Raw genomic sequence first — 26,731 nt, forward strand, 5'->3', positions numbered from 1 at the left:
CAACCTGACACTCTTGAGGCTGATGGGTTCAATGATTTATTTATTTGTTTATTTATTTATTTATTTACTTTACTTTACTTTACTTTACTTATATACCGCTGTTCTCAGCCCGGGGGTGACTCACAGCGGTGTACAACATAGGAACAGCAAAATTCAAGACACAGTATAAAAACAATTCACAATCCAGCATTATACAAAAACATCATCATTACTACGAAAACCATTCAGCGTCGTCTCATTGTCCAAACCACAATCCAGTATCATTTTCCATTGTTCCGTTCCTATAGTCATTACCAATCATTGCACTTCTTATTCGAACGCCTTCTTGAACAACCAAGTCTTTAATTTCCTGTGGAATATCATCAGGGAAGGTGGCAGTCTAATGTCCACGGGAAGGGTGTTCCACAGCCAAGAAGCCACCACCGAGAAGGCCCTATCTCTCGTCCCTGCCAGCAATTTAGAGAGGATTGCTTGTGGGATTTCCTGGGACTCGAAGTGATAAAGATATTAGTCAGAGGAATTATGCTTCTCTTTGTGAGAAATCTGACTTCGAAAGTGCAGGGCTTCTAGGTCAGCCAGAGGAGCCAGAAATTGCAACATTAGATAAGGAGTCAAGCAAAGACCTAAGTGATAAGGTCTTCAAGGAAAAACACCTGGAGCTACGGAGATCAACAAAAGTCTTTGTTTACAGATCAGAGCAGAAAATAGGCAGTGCTGGTCAGAGTGATTATGTGGGAAAGTGGGGGAGAAAATTCATGGGAAAAGTCATGACTTCATGGGTGCCTTTTAATTAGCAAAGGTTAGTTCAGGCAACGTAGCGTCCAAGTGAGGAGCTAGGCCTGAGATCTCTGGTTCAAGCCTTGGTTTGGGATTCAAGTATTTTGGAAGTTTCTATGTTCGTGGGGTTCCTGTTCAAGTTTTACTAAGTATACTTCAGCCTTTTCCAACTCAAAGCTTCTACGATTCTACCTTTGGCTTGAATCCTCTTGGTATTTCCAATTAGAAGGGATACATTAAATCAATTGTCAACACTTATGAAAATCCCATTGGTTCAATAGATCTGTTCTAGTTTAGAGACCCTATAAGATTTTGACCTTGATGTTCCTGTGCTATGAATTAGGGACAAGATGTACCTGGAAATCCTCCCCACCACACACACACACAGCTCAAGGGAGTTCATTTCTATTGACTTGGAAGCTGGAACAACAGAAAGCTGAAGTGCTCATATTGAAAATAATGCTAATTGGATATTGCAAAAACAGCAACGGATTTAACAAGGATAGAGAACAGGAAAGAGATAGGGACTTTGATTGCTAATCAAGCCACAAAACATCCTCAGGAGGACTTCAAAGAACATCACAGGAGTGGTACACAAATGACTCCATGTTGGGACAAGGCCTCCTGAGAAATTAACAATATGCTCACATCAGACTTTTCTAGGACTCTAATACGAAGCTTCTTTCAACCGACATTCTCATTCTGTATTTCATATATGGTTGCAAGCTTTCCCACTTTAATATTGACCTACATTTTTCATGCACCATGTCCTCAAGATTGATTGATGCATATTTCCTAATGTACATGGTGTTGTTGTTTTTTTTTTTTTTTGCATTCTCGCATTAATTAATTAATTAATTAATTGATATTAAGTCTAGTCGAGTCCGACTCTGGAGGGTGGTGCTCATCTCCATTTCTTAGCCAAGGAGCTAGCGTTGTCTGTAGATACGCCTCCTACTTCATGTGGCCGGAGAACCATTACCTTCCTGTCTGAAGCAGTACCTATTGATCTACTCACATTTGCATGTTTTTGGACTGCTAAGTTGGCAGGAGCTGGGGCTAACAGTGGGAGCTCAGCCTGAGTGCAGATTCAAACCGCCGACCTTCTGGTCAGCACATTCTGCAGCTTAGTGGTTTAACCCACTGTGCCACAGTGGTATATTAAAGTATGCTTGGGGACATTTCATTGAGGTAAGCCTTTCTATCTGTTTTTTGTAATAATAATAATAATAATAATAATAATAATAATAACAACAACAATAACAATTGTCAGGTTTTACAACGTATTGCAATGTAATATAGCTGAGTCTTGCACTGCTAAAAGGCTTCTATTGGAAATGCTGAGTCATGCATTAACTGTATATAGGGAATCATTTGGGGAATGTGTTCTGGCCTAGTCCAGGTGATTGTGAATGATGTAATCCTGGGTCTGAGTTAAGTTAATGAGTTGGGAACCAATCAGAGATTGCTATGTGTAATTGTGTAGAATTGTATATAAGGAAGTTATGTAGAGTGTATACTCTCTCCTTGTCTGTGATGCTGTTCGTCAAAGGCTCTATGTAATTGATAAAAATAACCTGTCTGCTAAAACAAGATATAACTGTGTGGTGTGGTAAGTTTGTAGTGTCATCTAGACTGGGGGAAAGACACTAGTAAAACTGACAATGGCTGGGCATGTGCTCAAGTGTATGTAAAGAGTTCCAGAGTGACTGCAGTTTGTGGGAGCAGTTGACTGAAAATACTGTGCAGGAAGAAGCTACTGGAAAGCACTGAAGTTGTGCAACTGATCTGCTGCTGAATTGTGAAATTAATCTCAACAACAATAAATCACACCATCCTAAATGCTTGCAAAGTGTTCGACTTGTGATTTTGTGATACGAAATCCAGCATATAGATCTTGTTTGCTGTGACATACTGTGGTTTTGTGTCAGAATAATAATAATAATAATAATAATAATAATAATAATAATAATAATAAAGAAGGCTCTCCATGGACAGTTCCTGGGAAAAATTGAGAGCCAAATTGACAAAGAAAAAACATGGCTGTGGCTTACAAATGGAACTCTGAAAAAGGAGACAAAGGAGGACCTGATTCTGGCAGCCCAAGAACAAGCCATTGGAACAAATGCTATCAAAGCCAGAATTGAAAAGTCGACGACAGATCCCAAATGTAGACTCTGCAAGGAAGCAGATGAAACAATAGATCACATCCTCAGCTGCTGCAAGAAGATCACGCAGACAGACTACAAGCAGAGGCACAACACCATTGCTCAGATGATTCATTGGAACTTGTGCCACAAATACCATCTGTCTGTGACAAAAAACTGGTGGGATCACAAGCCGGAAAAAGTTACAAACAATGAACATGTCAAGATACTCTGGGACTTCCGGATATAGACAGACAGAGGTTTGGAGCACAATACTCCTGACCTCACAATGGTGTTAAAAAACAAAGTGTAGATTGTCAATGTTGCAATCCCAGGTGACATCAGGATTGAAGAGAAACAACTGGAAAAGCTGACACGATATGCAGATGGAAAGATCGAACTGCAAAGACTCTGGCACAAGCCAGTCAGGGTAGTTCCAGTGGTTTATCGCCACACTGGGTGCAGTGTCTAAAGACCTTGGCCTGCACTTAAACACAATCGGCGCTGACAAGATTACCATCTGCCAGCTGCAAAAGACCACCTTACTGGTATCTGCACGCATTATTTGCCGATACATCATACAGTCCTAGGCACTTCGGAAGTGTCTGACGTGTGATCCAATACAACAGCCAGCAGAGTGTCTTCTGTGGACTCATCTTGTTGTGTTTCAAAGAAGAAGAAGGAGAAGGAGAAGGAGGAGAAGAAGAAGGAGAAGAAGAAGGAGAAGAAGAAGAAGGAGAAGGAGAAGAAAAATATCTCCCTGAGGGGAATCCAAAGAATTACATTCCTCAAGTCTCACAAATACGCAAAACCCATGCCTTATCTTGTAATAAGTCTCAGTCCAAAAAGAGTACTTTTTGTGAGCAAACTCCTGTTCCATACCTAGCTAATATTTTGTTCTGCACCAAACTAGTCTTCAAAATGCAGACGATTTTTACTAGTTGATGTTTGCACTGCATTGTATATTTTATTTATAGTTCACCTTTCTTCTGTCATGAAAGTTGGAATCCAGGGGATTCTTTCTCTGACGCTCAGCGCATGAATAAAACTAAGATATGGCTGAGCAACATATGAACTGGGAGTCAAACAACATCCTTGGGCTACACGTTCCCAATTCCTATCCTGAACTACTACTCTTCAGTAGTAGCTAGCCACAGAAAGAATATTTAGGGGGAAATGGTTGCAAAACACATTTCAAGTGTCAAGACCAATCCTAGACTGACAAGAACCTTCTATTGGGACTTATTCCACGCAAAATTCAGATCTTTATGTTTTGTGCAAAAGCAGGATTTGCTGTGAAAATTTTCACAATTTTTGCACCAGTGTTGGTCTGCAAGGCATGGACTGACAAGTCTGGGGAGAGTTTCTGGGACAGGGATAAATGGTTTAGTGCCGTTACATAGGCTAAAAAGGACAATTGTACACAGAATTTGTTTCTCCTGTTTCCTTTGTTTCTTTTGTGTCTTTCATTTCTTTGGGAGCACGAAACAGGAAGGCCTCTCCTGATACGAAAATCAGCTTGACACAAAAGCAGACCGGAGTGGGTCCCAGCTTCTGGCCTGCTTTTCGGCATCACAGAGTAAGAGGTGCTCGGCTGCAGGCACTGGCAGGCTCAGGTACCTTCTGGGCTTGCACACCACACACACACACTCTTTCCAAGGAGAGGACATGTCTAGTGTGCAGGAGTGCCTGTGCCTGCCAGTGCCTGCAGCTGAGCACCCCTTACTGTAGAGCAGGACCCCTGAAGGGATCATGAGGGGGTGTCAAAGGGGTCACCAAAGACCATCAGAAAACACAGTATTTTCTGGGTTGTTGTAGGTTTTTCCGGGCTATATCGCCATGTTCTAGAGGCATTTTCTCCTGACGTTTCGCCTGCATCAGGAGAAAATGCCTCTAGAACATGGCCATATAGCCCGGAAAAACCTACAACAACCCAGTGATTCCCGCCATGAAAGCCTTCGACAATACACAGTATTTTCTGTTGCTCATGGGAGTTCTGTGTGGGAAGTTTGGCTCAATTTTATTGTAGGTGGGCTTCGGAGCGCTCTTTGATTGCAGGTGAACTATAAATCCCAGCAACTACAACTCCCGAATGTCAAGTCTATTTTCCCCAAACTCTACCTGTGTTCACATTTGGGCATATTGAGTATCAGTGCCAAGTTTGGTCCAGATCCATCATCATGGGAGTCCACAACACTCTCTGGGTGTAGGTGAACTACAACTCCAAAACTCAAGGTCCATGTCCACCAATCCCTTCCAGTTTTTTTCTGTTGGTCATGGGAGTTTTGTGTGCCAAGTTTGGTTCAATTCCATCGTTGGTGGAGTTCAGAATTCTCTTTGATTGTAAGTTTACTATAAATAACAGCAACTACAACTCCCCATCAGTATTCAGATTTGGGCATTATCGGGTATTTGTGCCAAATTTGGTCCAGTGAATGAAAATACATCCTGCATATTAGATATTGACATTACGATTCATAACAGCAGCATAGTTACAGTTAGGAAGTAGCAACAAAAATAAGTTTATGGTTGGGGGTCACCACAACACGAGGAACTGTATTAAGGGGTTGTGGCATTAGGAAGGTTGAGAACCACTGCTCTAGAGTAAGGGACGCTCAGCTGCAGGCACTGGCAGGCAAGGGAGGCTTAGGGCCTACATGCTACAAAAGCACTCTCTTTCCAAGGAGAGTGTGTGTATGGTGTGCAGGAGTGCTCACGCTTGCCAGTGCCTGCAACTGAGTGCCTCTTACTCTAGAGCAAAAGGTGATTGGCTTTAGGCACTGGCAGGCACAGGAACTTTCTGGGCTTGTATGCTACACATGCACTCTCCTTGGAAAGAGAGTGTGTGTATGGCGTGCAGGAGTGCCCACACTTGCCAGTGCCTGCAACTGAGTGCCTCTTACTCTAGAGGAAAAGCTGCTTGGCTTAGGCACTGGCAGGCACAGGAACTTTCTGGGCTTGTACGCTACACATGCACTCTCCTTGGAAGTAGAGTACATCTGTGATATGCAGGCCCAGAAAGTGCCCACGCTTGAAAGTCCCTGCAGTCAAACACCTCTTACTCTAGAGTAGAAATAGCAGGTAAGAAGTAGCCTCCTTAAAGCACGCATGGGGAAGTGGTGCCTGGGTAGGACGCCGCTCCCCCACTTCCATAATGGGCTGAAAAAAAAAGATTTTTCAGCCCCAAACAATGAAAACAGATATCTGTTGCGCAGCAGTGAATTTTACCCAGCACCCAAAGTCCAAATGCAATAGACTCACAGACAATGAACATAAAAGTCTTTACTCTTTACTCAACAGAGATGAAAAATAAACTTGTTGCATACAAAAATCAAACAGTGCAAGAAACTTACATAGTCCTTGTAAGTAACACATAATAAGGCATCTTTGTCTTAAATCAAATGAGAGAGCAAAACATAAACCTTGAGTAAATAGCTATTCCACCATAGAGTAGCTTCAGAGTAGCTTCTCCAAACTGCTTCCAAGAGTAAAGCCTTTGAGCATAGATCTCCTCAGAGAAAAAGCTCCCCAGAAGCTCTCCATGACACTATATTCTAAAAACTCATACAATTACACCAAGTTTGCTGGTTGACCTACATTACCAGCTGCACATAATTATTACCATCATAAGGTTTTTCTTCAGCACACACACAATTGGTCCTACTATGATTTACCACAACAATATCTGCCCTCCTGATTTTGAGAGGATCCCAAAAAATGGATTGGTGTCCCCACTGAAAGCTGGGACGCAAAATGGGTCGAGGTTTACCCTGAATGCACAACCCTATTAAGAAGCATTCTTATAAGGCATAACCATGTGCGATTAATTTTGATTTTCTTATCTATTACATTCAATGGATATCATCAAAGCTGGATGGGATAGAGCTTTTGGAAAGTGTGAGTGCGTGCATGGATGTCTGACATCCATGGCTGGCATGAGAATGCAATGCGCGTGTCCCTATCTTGTGAAAACATTGGCAGATATAGATCTGAAAGAGGAAAAGAGCAACTCATCACCGACGGAAAAAAGCTAGCGTCAGCAATCAAGGAGGGTTAATAGATTTTTGCTGCGTTATTAAGTCCTAATTTCTCATTTATTAAGCGGGCACAGTGTTCAAAGCCATCTCTCCTTCAGGGTATTCCCTTCAAAACAGCTCTCAGCTCTGCCCACTCCATCCTTTGGCAGACACATTCCCAGAAATCATGGTGCCAGCTCTTTTTTTCAGAAACTCAAAGAGGGGAAAGTCCAGACCTTGCTTGGGTTCATGGGAAGGGGATATAGATGTGGTTTGAGGTGAAGCTGGAAGGAATGGAAGTGCAGCAAGAAGATAAGACATCCAGAATTATCATGAGAGGTGCTTCCTACTCCTGAGAGTCCTCCAGGGAAGCCAATAGGAGCTTCAAAGTTGAGATGGGAATGGGTTCTGGGATTGTATGTGGACCCCAAGGTTGTAATTCCTTAAACTGCTTACATTCTGGCTAAAAAATCTACTGGTTTCCCAATGAAACCTTTAACAGGAGACGGAGAAAGCTATATAAGATTCTAACCAGACCCTGCCTGATCTTGGAAGTTAAAAAGAGTCAGCTCTGGGTAATACGGGGTTGAATGAAAAGTAATTCCTCCACCTTCGTAAATTCTCAACGGATGGCAGTATTCATATGTGGCAGGTACCGGCTTGTTCAATAGACTCTCCTCAACAGTTCCATTTTGGTGGGAAGCCTTAGCATTGAATGGTTGTGTTGTTAAAGTGTGAAGTATGGAACTCTGCACAGATAGTCGGTCAATGCGACTTAAGTAATGTGCAGTCATTGAATTTGTTGGGGTTCAGCCTGTGTGTGAACCTGAACCTGATTCTCTGATTGTATTTCCTGATGCCAATGTAGATGTCAATGTGAATTCTGAGGCCAATTTAGATGATGATGGTTTGAGTAGTGAAAATCCTACAGCCTTGGAAAGTGAAAGTCAGAATTCTCATGATAGCATGCATATCGAGCTGAACGTAGATGTTTCCCAGTCTTAGTTCTCCAGAGTATCTGACACCTGGTCTCCCTAATGAGTATAGGCGGGGGCAGATTTGGCAGAGCTCGGGTGAAGCACAAAGTTTACGTAGGTCAGCCAGATTGAAAGAAATGCAAACAAAATCTTCAGGCGTGTCTCGCAATAGATTTCTCGGCCTTAAATATGCCTGGCCTGAATGCAGCTTCAGACCAGGCATCGTTCCAGATTCATGTGCCAGTTTTTCCAGGTCTCCTGATTCAAGTGGCCTTGTTCCTCGGAGGTTTTCTAGTTGTTTCAAGTACGGTTAATGGATTGTTTACAGGTTCCAGGATTCAGCAGTTTTGCTGTGGATTTCATGATCTTGTTTGTGGGCATTTCTTGTTCCTGATTTTTACTGTGACTTTTTACCTCTGCATATTTCTTCTATTTTGTATTCATCTTTCTTCAATAAAAAAGGATTGTTTTCCTGAAGTCAAGTGTGGTGGATTGTTGTCTGAGGGTCCAGTTTCCTGCTCTGGGTTGCAACACAATTCTTGACAACAGAAGGTGTCACCCCAAAGGTGATTAATTGGAGAATGAAAACTGTTTATGGTGATTGTGTTGATGTGAGTACTGTGCGTCGTTGGGCAAGTAAGTTTAAAGATGTTGAGGTGACACCTTCTGCTGTCAAGAATTCAATTATTGCATGTTGCTTAAGTCACATTGACTGACCATCTGTGCAGAGTTCCTAACTTCGCACTTTAACAACACAAACGTTCAATGCTAAGGCTTCCCGCCAAAATGGAACTGTAGAGGAGCGTCTACTGAACAAGCCAGTACCTGCCACATACCAGTACTGCCATCCGTTGAGGAGTTACAAAGGTGGAGGCATCACTTTTTATTCAACCCTCATAGTTGGATAGGAGACCATCAACAAATACCAGGTGCTGTAGGCTATATTTCAGAGGAAGGAACTGGAAAAAAAATGCTAGGATTCCTTACCTAAGACAACCTTTTGGAATTCATGGGGTCATGATAAATCCACAGGCAAATTGAAGGCAAATGCAGAATAAACACATAGGTCACACGCAATGGGGAGGAAGCTTGCTTTTCCCCCTTAGGCCTACTAGCTTATAGTGCAATATCTTGGGCACCCTGGGGCACCAGTTCTGTCAACCGCTGTAGGGGAATCCCAGCTTCCCATCAGCTCGGGGATTTGTATGCCAAAGTGCTCTTTCATGTGCATTAATCACACTCCGCTTCCTAAAGTCAGCCACAATATTCAACAAACTGCAATCCAGTGTCGCTTCAGTGCAGTGTAAAAATGTATGTGCAGAGAGATGTTAAGCCAAAACTTGGAAGAACAGCAACTTTGTGCAACATATGTCAATGAATAGCCTATAGTAATTGACATATGACCAGAGCACCCAGTGGCGCTGCAGGTTAAACTGCTTAGCTGCTGAACTTGCTGACCGAAAGCTTGGCAGTTTGAATCCGGGGAGCGGCATGAGCTCCCACTGTTAGGCCCAGCTTCTGCCAACCTAGCAGTTAGAAAACATGCAAATATGAGTAGATCAATAAGTACCACTTTTGCGGGAAGGTAACGACGCTCCATGCAGTCATGTTGTCCACATGACCTTGGAGGTGTCTATGGACAATGCTAGCTCTTTGGCTTAGAAATGGAGATGAGCATTTAGTCTAGTTGGGCGCGACTAGACTAAATGTCTAGTTGGACGCGACTAGGCTAAATGTCAAGGAGAAACCTTGTTACAGTAAATCGTAGCAGGATCAAGTGTGTGTTAAAGAAAAACCTTATGATGCTAATTATTATGTGCAGCTGGTAATGTAGGTCAGCCAGCATGTTTGCACCACACTCGATGGAGTATAACTGTATGGATTTTAGAATACAGTTTGGAGAAGCAATACGCTACTCTGAGGAGGAGAAGCAATATGCTGTAATGCTGCTATGCTCTAACAGCGATGCTTTTTGCTACGGTGAAATAGCTATTTACTCAAGGTTTATGTTTTGCTCTCTCATTTGAATGAAGATGAAGAAACCTGATTCTGTGTTACTTAAAAGGACTATGTAAACCTTTTTGCCTAGTTCCAACAGACCTCACTACCTCTGAGGATGCTTGCCATAGATGCAGGCGAAATGTCAGGAGAGAATGCCTCTAGACCATGGCCTCACAGCCCGAAAAAACCTACAACAACCCAAGGACTATGTAAGTTTGTTGCACTGCTTTATTTTTGTATGGAGGTTCCTTCTTTTGAGGCTTTGAAAAAGTGGTTTGATGGTCATCTGTCAGGGATGCTTTGAATGTGATTTTTCAGCTTCTTGATACAACAGGCTTGGACTGGATGATCCACAAGGTCTCTTCCAGCTCTAAGTTTCTATGATTGTAAGTTGAAGAATTGGCTACTAGGTCACAACACCCAGAGAGCCATAGGACAGATGGCCATCAAGCCACTGTTTCAAAGCCTCCAAAGAAGGAGACTCCACCACACTCCAGGGCAGAGAACTCCACTTCTGAACATTAGGAAGAACTTCCTGACTGTGAGAGCTGTTCAGAAGTGGAACTCTCTGCCCTGGAGTGTGGTGGAGACTTCCACTTCTAGACATTAGGAAGAACTTCCTGACTGTGAGAGCTATTCAGAAGTGGAACTCTCTGCCCTGGAGTGTGGTGGAGACTTCCACTTCTGGACATTAGGAAGAACTTCCTGACTGTGAGAGCTATTCAGAAGTGGAACTCTCTGCCTTGGAGTGTGGTGGAGACTTCCACTTCTGGAAGTCTCTGGAAGTCTTCCACTTCTGAACATTAGGAAGAACTTCCTGACTGTGAGAGCTGTTCAGAAGTGGAACTCTACCCTGGAGTGTGGTGGAGGCTCCTCCTTTGGAGGCTTTGAAACAGTGGCTTGATGGTCATCTATCAGGGATGCTTTGAATGTGCTTCTTGGCAGAATGGGGTTGGACTGGATGGCCCAAGAGGTCTCTTCCAACTCTTAAGTTTCTATGATTCTAAGTTGAAGAATTGGCTACTAGGTCACAACACCCAGAGAGCCATAGGACAGATGGCCATCAAGCCACTGTTTCAAAGCCTCCAAAGAAGGAGACTCCACCACACTCCAGGGCAGAGAGTTCCACTTCTGAACATTAGGAAGAACTTCCTGACTGTGAGAGCTGTTCAGAAGTGGAACTCTCTACCCTGGAGTGTGGTGGAAGCTCCTTCTTTGGAGGCTTTGAAATTTTGCCTTAGAATCATAGAATCAAAGAGTTCGAAGAGACCTCATGGGCCATCCAGTCCAACCCCATTCTACCAAGAAGCAGGAATATTGCATTCAAATCACCCCTGACAGATGGCCATTCAGCTTCTGTTTAAAAGCTTCCAAAGAAGGAGCCTCCACCACACTCTGGGGCAGAGAGTTCCACTGTTGAATGGCTCTCAGAGTCAGGAAGTTCTTCCTCATGTTCAGATGGAATCTCCTTTTTTGTAGTTTGATGGCCATCTGTCAGGGATGCTTTGAGGGTGCTTCTTGGCAGAATGGGGTTGGACTGGATGGCCCAAGAGGTCTCTTCCAACTCTAGCACCGGGTTGTGGCTCAGCTGGCTGAGTGTCAGCTGCATTAAGATCACTCTGACCAAAACGGTCATGAGTTCGAAGCCAGCCTGGGTTGGAGTGGGTTTCCAACCAATTGTGTAGTCTGTTGTCGACTTTTGCAACCCGAACGACAGTTGCATCTGTCAAGTAGGAAAATTAGGTACCACCTTAAAGTGTGGGGAGGCTAAATTAACTGATTTATGAGGCCATAAAGAAGACTCCAGTAAAACATTCCAGCGGAGAAGCATGCGAAAATGCTTCACAGATGGACGATGAAAGCGACAGCTTCCCTGGCTGCCAGAAAAACTTAAATAGCCTCTGTGTATGTCTGTATATGTCTGTACGTCAAAATTGGCATTGAATGTTTACCATATATGTGTACACTGTAATCCGCACTGAGTCCCCTGCGGGCTGAGAAGGGTGGAATATAAAAGCTGTAAATAAATAAATAAGTTTATTTGATTCTAAGTTGAAAAATAGGCTACTAGGTCACGACACCCAGAGAGCCATAGGACAGAAAGGAAAATGTATTTGTTCCGTTATGGGTAAATATTGGTACTAAGAAAATGGCCGCGATGTGCCTGCTAGAGCTCTTTGGGGGTAATTTGGGGATTATTGTAACGAAACGGGAGAAGCGATGGCCTGTCAAGGGCTGATAGGTTGTATATCCTGGGTGGGTTGGGGCAAGGCGTTCCGGCAGTCTCCAAACAGGCAAATACTTTGGCTCATGAACAATGCATGCTCCCAGGAGGGTTTATTTGCATCATCTTCCTCTTTACTGCCGTCAAGACGAATCTTTCATTCCTCGGGTACGGTTCCCCTGGCGGCTCCCCCTCCCCGCGCTTTCTGCACCAAGGGCTGATGGAACGCTTAGCGCCGCTGTCCATCGCCAGCTCTCGTTACAGCGCCGTGCATATTTTAAAGCATTCTGTCGTAAAAACAGGAGCAGGAACAAGCCTCGGTGAATAATTCACCGTCGTGCTTGGGCAAAATTAAAAATATATTTCACAGTCAGAGCTCTGTGTTATCGGGAATTTCGAGGGAGATGCAAAGGGGAAAGGGAGCCGGATGGCAGGAGGTCAACCAGGTGAGAAGATTGAACATCCATGGTGTCCTCAGAGAATGGGTTTGTGTCAGGGAAACCAAACAGTATGATACTAAGCTAAGCCCCATCCGTTGCAATCTTACATTGGAGTTTGTTATATGTAAATTTTATTATTATTATTTCACAGTTTTGTATACCGAGCTTCTCAACCTCGTCGAGGGACTCAGCCCAGTTCACAGCCATAAAAACATATACATTCATTAAAATATCATATATCACAAATTACAAAACAACTTTAAAAACACTAAATATAAAACTACAGTGGTCAGTCGTCCTAATAAGATGGATCTATATCCACTTCCATCCAGAGTCCTATGGTGTTGTCTCATTCCTCGAAGGCCTGACTCCACAGCCACGTCTTCACCCGTTTCCTAAATGTTAGGATGGATGGGGCGGTTCTGGCCTCCAGAGGGAGAGAGTTCCAGAGTCGTGGGGCCACCACCGAGAAGGCCCTGTCCCTTGTCCCCACCAGCCGTGCTTGCGAGGCTGGTGGGACTGAGAGCAGGGCCTCTCCAGATGATCTTAGTAATCTTGATGGTTCATAGGGGAGAATACGTTCAGAGAGGTAAACAGGGCCGGAGTCGTTTAGGGCTTTATAGGTCAACACCAGCACTTTGAATTGTGCTCGGAAGCTAATTGGCAGCCAGTGGAGCTGGCGTAACAGCGGAGTGGTGTGCTCCCTGTACCCAGCACCTGTTAGTAATCTGGCTGCCGCGCGTTGGACTTGCTGCAGCTTCCGGGCAGTCTTCAAAGGCAACCCCACATAGAGAGCGTTGCAGTAATCTAAGCGGGATGTAACCAAAGCGTGTACTACCGTGGCCAAGTCAGCCCTCCCAAGGTACAGATGCAGCTGGCGCACAAGTTTTAATTGTGCGAACGCTCCCCTGACCACCGCTATGACCTGGGGTTCCAGGCTCAGCGATGAATCCAGGAGAACTCCCAGACTGCGTACCTGAGCTTTTAGGGGGAGTGTGACCCTGTCCAGCACAGGCTGTAACCCCGTACCCTGTTCAGTCTTACGACTGACCAGGAGTACCTCTGTCTTGTCTGGATTTAGTTTCAATCTGTTATCCCTCATCCAGTCCGAGACAGTGGCCAAGCACCGGTTTCTCCATGGGGAAAGTGGAAGGCAAAAGGAAGAGGGGCCGACCAAGGGCAAGATGGATGGATGGCATCCTTGAAGTGACTGGACTGACCTTGAGGGAGCTGGGGGTGGTAACGGCCGACAGGGAGCTCTGGCGTGGGCTGGTCCATGAGTCGGAGATGACTGAACGAATGAACAACAACAACAACAACAACAACAAAATCTCCATGTGTGGAGCTGTGTGGAGATTGTATTGTCGAAGGCTTTCATGGCTGGAATCACTAGGTTCTTGTGGGTTTTTTCAGGCTATAGAGCCATGTTCTAGAGGCATTTCTCCTGACGTTTCGCCTGCATCTATGACAAGCATCCTCAGAGGTAGTGAGGTCTGTTGGAATTAGGATAATGGGTTTATATATCTGTGGAATGGCTGGGGTGGGGCAAAGAGCTCTTCTCTGCTGCAGTTAGGTGTGAATGTTTCAGCTGATCACCTTCATTAGCATTTGAAGGCCTGCCTGAGCCTGGGAAAATCTCTTGCTGGGAGGTGTTAATCTGTGCCATTGAAATCCAGAGAAGCCATTGAAATCCACAAGCATGTGGACAATTTCAACAGAAAGGAAGAGACCATGAAAATGAACAAAATCTGGCTACCAGTATTAAAAAAATCTAACATTACAACAGCAAAACAACAGAGAGGAAACAACCAGGCACAGATAAACACCTCCCAGCAAGAGATTTTCCCAGGCTAGAAAGAAAACTAGAATTTACTAAGCAGACACAGCAAACACATCTTTCTACAGCGAGCGACATTCAGGAAGAGAATAGTCAAAACCGAAAGCTAAAAACACTTCTTCACATCTGCTTATCTTCTCTTACTAGAGGCTGGCAACTCCCTTCAGTTTCTCACCAGAACAAGTCTTATCTTACTTTCTCAAGTTGACTTAATCACAGCCTCATTCTAAACATTTCTGCACAGCATTTTCCATACACAGTGGCATCCATCTTTGCAATACACGGAAGCACATTTAAAACACATACATAACTAAATCCTGACATTTTGTACAATTAAATAACTGACTTTTTCAAAGAACCCAGGCAACACCCTGCACCCAAGCTTGTGTGTGTGTGTGTGTGTGTGTGTGTGTATACACACACACACACACACACACACACATGCATATGTCAAAGTATGTATGTATACTTTGTATACATACATACATCAAAGTATGTATGTATTGCAAAGGCAGTCCTCCATGGCTTGTTGGATCTGAACCAAATGTGGCCCACATACCCAATCTTTGCAATTCCCTAATAAGGCTTCACTGTATTTCTGCAATGCAGCAATAGATTCAAAGCGTTGCAAGTCACAGACTGTGATGAAAGATCGCAGACAGCATTTTATTTAAAGCCACGCCAGGCTCGATGTCAGCATTTGAGCCGAGAAAATCTAGCCCTGGAGCAAACACACACTTTCCCATTTATAGCAGCTTTTGCTAATTTACCCAGCAACAATGGAGGAAATCGCAGGGAAACACAACCTATATATTTGTCAATGATGCAACTGAAATCATCAATATAATTATCAAGTAAAATAATAACGATTCAGGGTGAACTTTTCATTATTATTAATAGAATTCGCAATTAGTCGTCAATGTTAGACCCAGTGTGCTTTTGTAATCCTTGATTAAATTTTCCATAGTTTTTCCAAAAGTCTTAAGGTGCATTTACACTGTAGAATTAATGCAGTTTGGCACCACTTTAACTACTATGGCTCAATACTATGGAATCATGAGAGTCGAGGTTATACTTTAGCTTTCTCTGTCAAACAGTCCGGGTATCTCACGAAATGACAGTTCTTAAGATAATACTGAGCTAGGCTAGGAGAGTTAAAATTTATGTCAAATGGTATTAAATCTACTGTAAATTAATGCCGGAGTTTCAGTCTCTGAATTCCTTTCCCTAGAGATCGGCTCCGCTGCATCCTCGGGAATGTGGCCTTGACTAGTAGGAGACACAGACTGCTCCATTTCAGGACTTAAAATCTCAAGCCCAGTATCCCCATTTTCAGGCCCATTGCAAGTAATAACAGACACTACCATAGGCTGAACTACAACAAGAGGAATGGTGGAAAACGTGTGATGGGGGTAGGAAAATAATTCATTTAACTTCCAAAGGGGACATTGAGAAAGCTAAATGGCAAAACTACAGTCCCCAACACTTTACAAGGGCTGTGTGCTGGTACTGCTGTATTTGCTTTGTATTAAATGTTTGCTTGCAATCCAAGGTTCCTGGGATTCTGCAGATAGGTGGCTTCCTTTGGTTGCAGTCATAGGGCAAGTCACCTGTCCATCATCTTTAAGTATTGGTCCCGCCCCATGCTCAGGGTTATTGGGAAGGAAAGGGAGCCATTTTTAGTTAGTCTCAGCAAGGAAAACTAATGTACAGGATGTGTGCAAGCTTCCCCTGTACAAAAGCTTCAACCCTTAAGACTTTCCGGGGGAAAACAGACTTAAGAGCATCAAAGGATCTCTAAAGATTTCCAGGGAAACAACCCTAAAGGCCAAAGAACTCCAGCTGGAGAACATCTAAGCCTTTACTGGTAGGTCCACTCGGCATTCGAGAAAGAGTTCGACCAGGTAGCAGAGCCCACATCAGTAAGGGTTAGATTACAGTCAGCCTGGAGAAGTTTAAAAGGGGACTTTCCTTTAAAGTAAAGAAGAAGTTATTGAAGACAGTTGCCTGTCCTTCGTGGGCAAGTTTAGAAAGCTACCAGTTGCATAAAAGCCTGGAATCATTTGTTTAACTTTCTGAAGACAAGAGAAGTTTCTGTTTGATTGTTCATTAATAAAAGACTTTGTTATACTTCACAAGCCATCTAAACACTATTTGTGGTGGAAAACCTCTGAGAACTTCTCTTTAGGCCCCCTGGCTTCCCACTGAGCAAAGGTTGCACGTCCTGTTCTAAAGGAAATTCTTTACAGGCCCAGCGCATGACAGAATAGGCTGAATGAAAAGTAATGCCTCCACCTTCGTTACTTGGGTTTGGATGGGAATATTTTAATAAATCAAACGCAGAAATAATCCTTAGAATGTACTCTTTAACTACCACTATTCACTTTTCCACATAATCACCAGACAATTGGATACATTTCTGCCAACGATGACAAAGTTTTCTGAAGCCAAAACAGAAGAAGTCATAACAACCAGTGTCTCAAAGTTCTCTCATCTTGGGTACCCATCGTTCACAAATCTTCCGATACCCAAGCAAAGCAATAAAGTGACACACACGTCCTTGTGAAATGCCGATTATGCTTGAAATTTCTCTCTGACTGATACGACGACCATCCTAAGTCAATCTGTCAACCTTTTGCTTGTGAAATTGGGTGGTTGCTGTCACAGGACATCCAACTCCCAGGCTCATGTCATGTGAAACATTACTTTGAGCACCTTTGTACATTTTGTATTGCACCGGGATTGTGGTGCAGCTGGCTGAGTGTCAGCTGCATTAAGATCACTCTTAACCCTCATATATTATGATTTGGGCCTAAATCCAATTGATATGGCAGAACCACTGTATAGGCTTGTTTTCCGCTGCCCTGGAAATGCTAAGGCTTCTCACCAAATTGGAACTGTAGAGGAGGGTCTACTTTTGTGTGTGTGTGTGTGTCAGGAGTGATTGCAAGTCACTCCTGGTGTGAGAGAATTGGCCGTCTGCAAGGACCTTGCCCAGGGGACACCTGCATGATTTTGACGTTTTTATCATCCTTGTGGGAGGCTTCTCTCATGGCCCCGCATGAGGAGCTGGAGCTGATAGAGGGAGCTCATCCGCCTCTCCCCAGATTCGAACCTGCGACCTGTCAGTCTTCAGTCCTGCCAGCACAGGGGTTTAACCCACTGTGCCACCGGGGGCTCCTGAGGGTCTACTGATGAATCTCCTTGGGATGACACCTTCTACTGTCAAAATTCGATGACTGCACGTTGCTTAACTTTCATTGACCGACCATCTGCGCAGGGTTCCATACTTCACACTTTAACAACACAACCGTTCAATGCTAAGGCTTTCTGCCAAAATGGAACTGTAGAGGAGAGTCTACTGAACAAGCCAGTACCTGCTGCATACTAGTACTGCCATCTGTTGAGGAGTTATGAAGGTGGAGGCATTACTTTTCATTCAACCCTCGGTATTAATCACTTGGGATGAAGTCCAGGGACATTTTAAAAACAGATGAAACAGTGGGATAGTGTAGAATCAATTGGTCCTGTCCTTGCCAAAGTGGGACAACCAGAGGGTCTTCCAACACAAAACTCCCAAGCATCAGAGGAGACACGGTCAAGCCCGTCTTCCCCAGCTGTCTCCACAATCCCAAACCTTTGGTGACCTACCTCCCAAGGTGGCAGAGATGAGTATGTGCGTGCCGTACTTTTTGATGATGGTATCTATGAACTGCTGTGTGGTGGGCCTCCTGCCCAGCAGGCGGATGCTCCTCTGGAACTCAGGCATCAGTGGCACTGGGTTGCGGAGCAGGTCCCTCCGATCGATGGCTGTGTTCCTCACCTTCCAACGGGCAAACTCCCTAAACAACAACACAGGAAAACAACGTAGGTCAGGTTCCAAATCCAGGCAGGAAAGGTAGGAGACTCGGGTTAAGGTTGAGTTTAGGTGGTTTAGAGTGAGTTTAGGACTAGGAGGGAAATATCATCAAGTACTTCCATAGAGATCCATAGGCACATTTCCAGGGTCTAAAACTAACAGTTCCAAGATGGGAAGAAAAGGTGTAAAAGAAAGGAAAGGGAAGACAGGGAGGAAGGAGATTATTTAAGCTCAACGTGATTCATACCAAAGCAACAGGTTTGATCTAGATCAGAAGCAAGGCATTCCCAACACAACATTAATAATAATAATAATAATAATAATAATAATAATAATAATAATAAACATGTATTACGGTCAATGACCAATTCCCAACACAACCTGTCACTGAAGTACAGCTTAAGATGTAAAAGAAAGGAAAGGGAAGACAGGGAAAAAGGAGATTATTTAAGCTCAACGTGATTCATACCAAAGCAACAGGTTTGATCTAGATCAGAAGCAAGGCATTCCCAACACAACATTAATAATAATAATAATAATAATAATAATAATAATAATAATAATAATAATAAACATGTATTACGGTCAATGACCAATTCCCAACACAACCTGTCACTGAAGTACAGCTTAAGATGTAAAAGAAAGGAAAGGGAAGACAGGGAAAAAGGAGATTATTTAAGCTCAACGTGATTCATACCAAAGCAACAGGTTTGATCTAGATCAGAAGCAAGGCATTCCCAACACAACATTAATAATAATAATAATAATAATAATAATAATAATAATAATAATAATAAACATGTATTACGGTCAATGACCAATTCCCAACACAACCTGTCACTGAAGTACAGCTTAAGATGTAAAAGAAAGGAAAGGGAAGACAGGGAAAAAGGAGATTATTTAAGCTCAACGTGATTCATACCAAAGCAACAGGTTTGATCTAGATCAGAAGCAAGGCATTCCCAACACAACATTAATAATAATAATAATAATAATAATAATAATAATAAACATGTATTACGGTCAATGACCAATTCCCAACACAACCTGTCACTGAAGTACAGCTTAAGATGTAAAAGAAAGGAAAGGGAAGACAGGGAAAAAGGAGATTATTTAAGCTCAACGTGATTCATACCAAAGCAACAGGTTTGATCTAGATCAGAAGCAAGACATTCCCAACACAACGTTAATAATAAACATTAGGCCTGTCGGTTTCGTTTCGTTGATTCGTTATTTCGTATTAAAATCGTTATTTTTTGCATATCCGAAGCGATATCAAAACATATTTTCAAACCCGGAAGGGTTTGAAAATATCGAAGCAGCAGCCCCATTTTTTTTACGAGCGGAAGCTCCGCTCGTTAATGGGATGGAGGCTGCTGTAAATGGGGCGGGCGGGGCGAAGGGGCGGCGCGAGGAGGAGGAGGGCGCAGGAGCGCGCGCGCCATCCGATCGGCTCGGCTCCTGCGCCCCCCTCCTCCTCCTCCTCCTCCTCCTCCTCCCAGCTGGGAGGAGGAGGAGGAGGAGGAGGAGGAGGAGGGGGGCGCAGAAGCCGGAGCCCATTGGATGGCGCGCGCGCGCTCACAAGCGGCCTCCGCGCGCCATCGGGCTCCGGCTTCTGCGCCCCCCTCCTCCTCCTCCTCCTCCTCCTCCCCCCAGCTGGGAGGAGGAGGGGGAGGAGGAGGAGGGGGGCGCAGAAGCCGGAGCCCATTGGATGGCGCGCGCGCGCTCACAAGCGGCCTCCGCGCGCCATCGGGCTCCGGCTTCTGCGCCCCCCTCCTCCTCCTCCTCCTCCTCCTCCCCCCAGCTGGGAGGAGGAGGGGGAGGAGGAGGAGGGGGGCGCAGAAGCCGGAGCCCATTGGATGGCGCGCGCGCGCTCACAAGCGGCCTCCGCGCGCCATCGGGCTCCGGCTTCTGCGCCCCCCTCCTCCTCCTCCTCCTCCTCCTCCCCCCAGCTGGGAGGAGGAGGGGGAGGAGGAGGAGGGGGGCGCAGAAGCCGGAGCCCATTGGATGGCGCGCGGAGGCCGCTTGTGTGACTTTTCAGGGCTGTATATGACCATGTTCCAGAAGCATTCTCTCCTGACATTTTGCCCACATCTATGGCAGGCATCCTCAGAGGTCTGTTGGAAACTAGGCAAATGGTGAGTTATATATCATCTAATATTATCGAATGTCCAGGGTGGGAGAAAGCCATTCAATGCTAATCAAGGTGACCATTACTGCAACATTCACACTTAGCCTGTTTGATCAAGAAAATTTTTTTTTCTAAAATGTTTTGTAAATAATAACGAAAATTCGTAAATAACAAAACATTTTTTTGGAAAGTTTTGTAAATATTTTTAATATCGAAACAAAAAAACACCCCAATTAAGAATCGAATTTAGAAACAAATTTTTTCTTGATCAAACAGGCCTAATAAACATGTATTACGGTCAATGACCAATTCCCAACACAACCTGTCACTGAAGTACAGCTTAAGATGTAAAAGAAAGGAAAGGGAAGACAGGGAAAAAGGAGATTATTTAAGCTCAACGTGATTCATACCAAAGCAACAGGTTTGATCTAGATCAGAAGCAAGACATTCCCAACACAACGTTAATAATAAACATTTATTACGGTCAATGACCAATTCCCAACACAACCTGTCACTGAAGTACAGCTCAAGATGTAAAAGAAAGGAAAGGGAAGACAGGGAGGAAGGAGATTATTTAAGCACAAGGTGATTCATACCAAAGCAACAGGTTTGATCTAGATCAGAAGCAAGGCATTCCCAACACAACATTAATAATAATAATAATAATAATAATAATAATAATAATAAACATTTATTACGGTCAATGACCAATTCCCAACACAACCTATCACTGAAGTACAGCTCAAGATGTAAAAGAAAGGAAAGGGAAGACAGGGAAAAAGGAGATTATTTAAGCACAACGTGATTCATACCAAAGCAACAGGTTTGATCTAGATCAGAAGCAAGGCATTCCCAACACAACATTAATAATAAACATTTATTACGGTCAATGACCAATTCCCAACACAACCTGTCACTGAAGTACAGCTCAAGATGTAAGAGAAAGGAAAGGGAAGACAGGGAGGAAGGAGATTATTTAAGCACAAGGTAATTCATACCAAAGCAACAGGTTTGATCTAGATCAGAAGCAAGGCATTCCCAACACAACATTAATAATAATAATAATAATAATAATAATAATAATAATAATAAACATGTATTACGGTCAATGACCAATTCCCAACACAACCTGTCACTGAAGTACAGCTCAAGATGTAAGAGAAAGGAAAGGGAAGACAGGGAGGAAGGAGATTATTTAAGCACAAGGTAATTCATACCAAAGCAACAGGTTTGATCTAGATCAGAAGCAAGGCATTCCCAACACAAAATTAATAATAATAATAATAATAATAATAATAATAATAATAAACATTTATTACAGTCAATGACCAATTCCCAACACAACCTATCACTGAAGTACAGCTCAAGATGTAAAAGAAAGGAAAGGGAAGACAGGGAAAAAGGAGATTATTTAAGCACAACGTGATTCATACCAAAGCAACAGGTTTGATCTAGATCAGAAGCAAGGCATTCCCAACGCAACATTAATAATAATAATAATAATAATAATAATAATAATAATAATAATAATAATAATTTATTACGGTCAATGACCAATTCCCAACACAACCTATCACTGAAGTACAGCTCAAGATGTAAAAGAAAGGAAAGGGAAGACAGGGAAAAAGGAGATTATTTAAGCACAACGTGATTCATACCAAAGCAACAGGTTTGATCTAGATCAGAAGCAAGGCATTCCCAACACAACATTAATAATAATAATAATAATAATAATAATAATAATAATAATAATTTATTACGGTCAATGACCAATTCCCAACACAACCTGTCACTGAAGTACAGCTCAAGATGTAAAAGAAAGGAAAGGGAAGACAGGGAAAAAGGAGATTATTTAAGCACAACGTGATTCATACCAAAGCAACAGGTTTGATCTAGATCAGAAGCAAGGCATTCCCAACGCAACATTAATAATAATAATAATAATAATAATAATAATAATAATAAACATTTATTACAATCAATGACCAATTCCCAACACAACCTGTCACTGAAGTACAGATCGGCAGCCTTAAAATATTATTTATTTATTATTTATTTATTTCGGACATTAATACCCCGTCCTATTTCCAGCTCCGCAGAGGGACTCAGGGTGGCTGACAAACCGGTACCCCATAGTGCCCACAACATAAATATACAATTTAAATAACAATATAGTCATCTATATAAATAAAAATGTAATGATCGTTTGTGGTATTCACAGAACTCAAAAACCACTGGACGAATTGACACCAAATTTGGACACAATGCACCTAACAACCCAATGCATGTCCTTCATTAAAAAATGATTTTGTCATTTGGGAGTTGTAGTTGCTGGGATTTGTAGTTCACCTACAATCAAAGAGCATTCTGAGCCCCACCAACTATGGAATTCAACCAAACTTGGCACACAGAACTTCCACAACCAACGGAAAATATTGGAAGGGTTTGGTGGGCACTGACCTTGAGTTTTGGAGTTGTAGTCCACCTACATTCAGAGAGTACTGTGGACTCAAACAATCATGAATCTGGGCCAAACCTGGCATACTCAATATACCAGGAGGTGAACACTGGTGGAGTTTGGGAAAAAATAGATCTTGACATTTGGGAGTTGTAGTTGCTGGGATTTATACTTCACCTACAATCAAAGAGCATTCTGAACCCCACCAATGATTGAATTGGGTCAAACTTCCCACAAAGACCCCCCATGACCAACAGACAATAATGTGTTTTCTGATGGTCTTTGGCGACCCCTCTGACACCCCCTCGTGACCCTCACAGGGGTCCCAACCCCCAAATTGAGAAACACTGATTTACATTATGATTCATAATAGTATCAGTTGTGAAGTAGCAATGAAAATATCGTTGGGGGTCACCACAACATGAGGAACTGGATTTAGGGGTCATGGCATTAGAAAGGCTGAGAACCACTGGACTAAACCATTACTCAGATAAGGGGATGGTTCATCCTTTGGTAGGAGGTAAAGCACAGCACCTACATTGACTTGTGGAGAAGTCAACCCATGTTTTGGGGTTCATTTTTTAAATTATAGGTGATTCCATGAATGCCAAATTATGTTCCATGTCTTTGATGTAGGCTGACAGGCAAGGAAATCCATGAAAAGAAAGAAAATAGTGTGTGAAAACTCTAGGAAAATGCCTTCCCTGGTTTCATTTTTGAAGTCTCCAGGTCTCTCTCCTCGACCTGACCAGTTGCCTTTTGCTCTTGGCCTGCATCAAGTGGGAAGAGGAGCAGAGTGGGATCGTGACCACCGTTTTCCAGTTGCCCTTGCTACCTCTTCCTTGCTGATTCTTCCGCCTTTCCGGCATCCCCCGGGAAGAGCCATCTGCTCTCTGCCACCCACAGCCCCATCCGTCAGCCGGTGGCTTTTTCCACACATGCTCACGTCAACACTTTTCTATTCCGAGCATCTCTTCTTTGCTGCTGGGTCAGCCTCTTCTATTTGCATGATTTGCTGCATTTAACACCACTGTGGCATCGTTGTGGGGCTTACAAACCACAGAAGCAGGATTTTACTCTCTAGCAGCCTTTGTTAGTGTGGTCAGGGGTCCAACTTGACAAGAGACAAGACTATAGGAAGACAACACTCTCTTTGAACCTTTTGTTTCAGAGATAAGAATCGTGTGGCTCCCCAGGGCTGGTTTGGTGCCTTTGAGACTCATCTGAATCTGTCACTGAGTCTTTGAGAGTTGTCTTTTTTGGAGGCTTCAGGAAACATTGCCTTTCCTTTCAAAGAAAATGGACAGCAAGCAGATGTCCCCGTCCATTTTGTGATGCTCAAGACATATATATTGTAGGTGACAGTGTTGTGCCGTCTACCATATATTAGGTTTGTTCAAGGAGCTCCATTGGCTGCTGTTCATCTTCCGGTCCCAATTCTTACCTACAAAACCCTGAACGGTTTGGGACCCGCCTACCTGCGTGACTGCAAGGCCATTCAATGCTAATCAAGGTGGCCAATTCCAACAATCCCACCCTGGACATCATTCCACAGGTATATAAACCCCACTTGCCTAGTTTCCAACAGACCTCACAACCTCTGAGGATGCTTTTTAACATCTACATGAAACCGCTGGGAGAGGTCATCCGGAGTTTTGGAGTTGGGTGCCATCTCTATGCAGATGACACACAACTCTACTACTCTTTTCCACCTAACTCCAAGGAAGCCCCTCGAGTGCTAGATGAGTGCCTGACTGCTGTGGCTGTCTGGATGAGGACAAACAAGCTGAAGATTAATCCCGACAAGACAGAGGTCCTCCTGGTCGATTGTAAACTGGACCAGGGTATAGGGTGGCAACCTGTGCTGGACGGTGTTGCACTCCCCCTGAAGTTACATGTCCGCAGTTTGGGAGGCCTCCTGGATTCATCACTTACGTTTGAGGCTCAGGCATCGGTGGTGGCTGGGAGGGCCTTCGCACAATTAAGACTCATGCGCCAACGGCGACCGTACCTCATGAAGGCGGATCTGGCCAAGGTGGTCCACGCCTTAGTCACCTCTAGACTGGATTACTGCAATGCACTCTATGTGGGGCTGCCGTTGAAAATGGCCCGGAAACTTCAGATGATCAAACGGGCGCAGCCAAGTTGTTAACTAGGGCTCCTTACAGGGAGCGGTCAACCCTCCTGTTCAAGGAGCTCCACTGGCTGCCATTAATCTACCGGACCCAATTCAAGGTGCAGGTTCTTACCTTCAAAGCCCTGAACGGTTTGGGACCCGCCTGCCTGCATGACCGCATCTCTATATACAAACCCACACGATCTCTTCATTCATCTGGAGAGGCCCTGCTCTCGATCCCGCCAGCATCGCAGGCGCGATTGGTGGGGACGAGAGAGAGGGCCTTTTCAGTGGTGGCCCCTTGACTCTGGAACTCACCCCCTAAGGACATCAGGCAGGCCCCAACCCTGGTAGTCTTTAGGAGGAGCTTGAAGACATGGTTGTTCCAGTGTGCCTTCCCGGAATAATGATCCCATAGCATTTTGTCCTCCAAAGCACTTTACATTTTAGGTCTGCTCGTGTGTCCTTCCACAAATGCCACTATCACCTTTTTGTCCATGCTTCAGCACTATTTCCAATTTTAATTTTACATTAGGCCTTCCCATAGTTTTAATTGTATGTTGTCTTATTGATAATGTTGTATGTTATTGTCCATGTTCTTTATTTTAATTGCTTGTATTGTTGTGATTATTGCTTGTATTGTTGTGTTTGGGCTCGGCCTCATGTAAGCTGCACCGAGTCCCTTGGGGAGATGGTAGCGGGGTACAAATAAAGTGTTGTTATTATTATTATTATTATTATTATTATTATTATTATTATTATTATTATTATTATGCTTGCCATAGATGTGGGTGAAATGTCAGGAGAGAATGCTTCTGGAACATGGCCATACAGTCCAGAAAACTCACAGCAACCCAGTGATTCCGGCCATGAAAGCCTTCGACAACAATTTTCTCTTTGTCTTCCTCTGTGGGAATCAACAAAGCTTTTTTTTCAGCAGGATTCCTCAAGGCAGAAATGCCCAACAAAGATAAATCTAGGGTAAAACATATGCTGAGTATCAGCAGAAACTCTGCAGAGTTTCAAAGTGTTCAGCAGAAACCCTGGATTTATAGTACATAGTAGAAGCCATCTTGTCTCTCAGGAGGCTGGATTTTTAAAAAGAAAAATAATAACTCCCACAAATGTGTTCTAAATATTAAAACCAACAAACAATAAACAAATATGCTGTGATCAAAGCACAGCATGTCTGTTCTGACATATTGTTGGCAAGCTCCGATTATTTCGAGAACAATGAGGGAGAATCCTCGGTGACAAAACACAGCATTGTTGTTACCACTGCTGATGTATTATTATTATTATCATCCCCATCATCCTCATCATCCCCCAACTGAGATCTTGCATCAGAAGACAGGATGAATGACTGAGCAACCATGTTGAACAACTCATGCTTCCGACTGCCAGTTTGGTCCCATTATCCCAACTCAGAAGAGTATTTTTGTCACTGGGTGATTGTAGTCCAACACATTCTCACTGCTCCCCTTTGCAGAAGGTTGGAGAACAATTTTCCCTGGTGCTAATATATGCCATGGAATTGAGTCCTAAAACTTTAGTTTGTACTCCCCCGGAGAGATAGGGTGGAATATAAATTAAGTTTTAGTCCAAAATATAAAGATCAATAGTCAAACATGGCAATGTCCATGAAATCCAAGATACCACGTTATCACCTACAAAGCCCTAAATCAGTGGTTCTCAACCTGGGGTTCCCAGATGTTTTTAGCCTACAACTCCCAGAAATCCCAGTCAGT

The 26,731-nt window shown here is 43.5% G+C and overlaps 1 protein-coding gene across 3 annotated transcripts in view; it reads right to left on the bottom strand.

Annotated features, from left to right (window-relative positions):
* The window catches only part of BRINP1 (BMP/retinoic acid inducible neural specific 1), a 186,133-nt gene that overhangs the window by 44,391 nt on the left and 115,011 nt on the right, over positions 1-26,731 (bottom strand). For all 3 annotated transcript variants that reach the window (XM_067471892.1, XM_067471890.1, XM_067471891.1), the window contains exon 3: positions 18,071-18,261. In XM_067471892.1, coding sequence (XP_067327993.1) covers positions 18,071-18,261 — 191 coding nt within the window. The remainder of the gene's footprint in view (positions 1-18,070; positions 18,262-26,731) is intronic.

The sequence above is a fragment of the Anolis sagrei genome, chromosome 11 (assembly GCF_037176765.1).
Source record: "Anolis sagrei isolate rAnoSag1 chromosome 11, rAnoSag1.mat, whole genome shotgun sequence".
NCBI lineage: Eukaryota > Metazoa > Chordata > Lepidosauria > Squamata > Dactyloidae > Anolis > Anolis sagrei.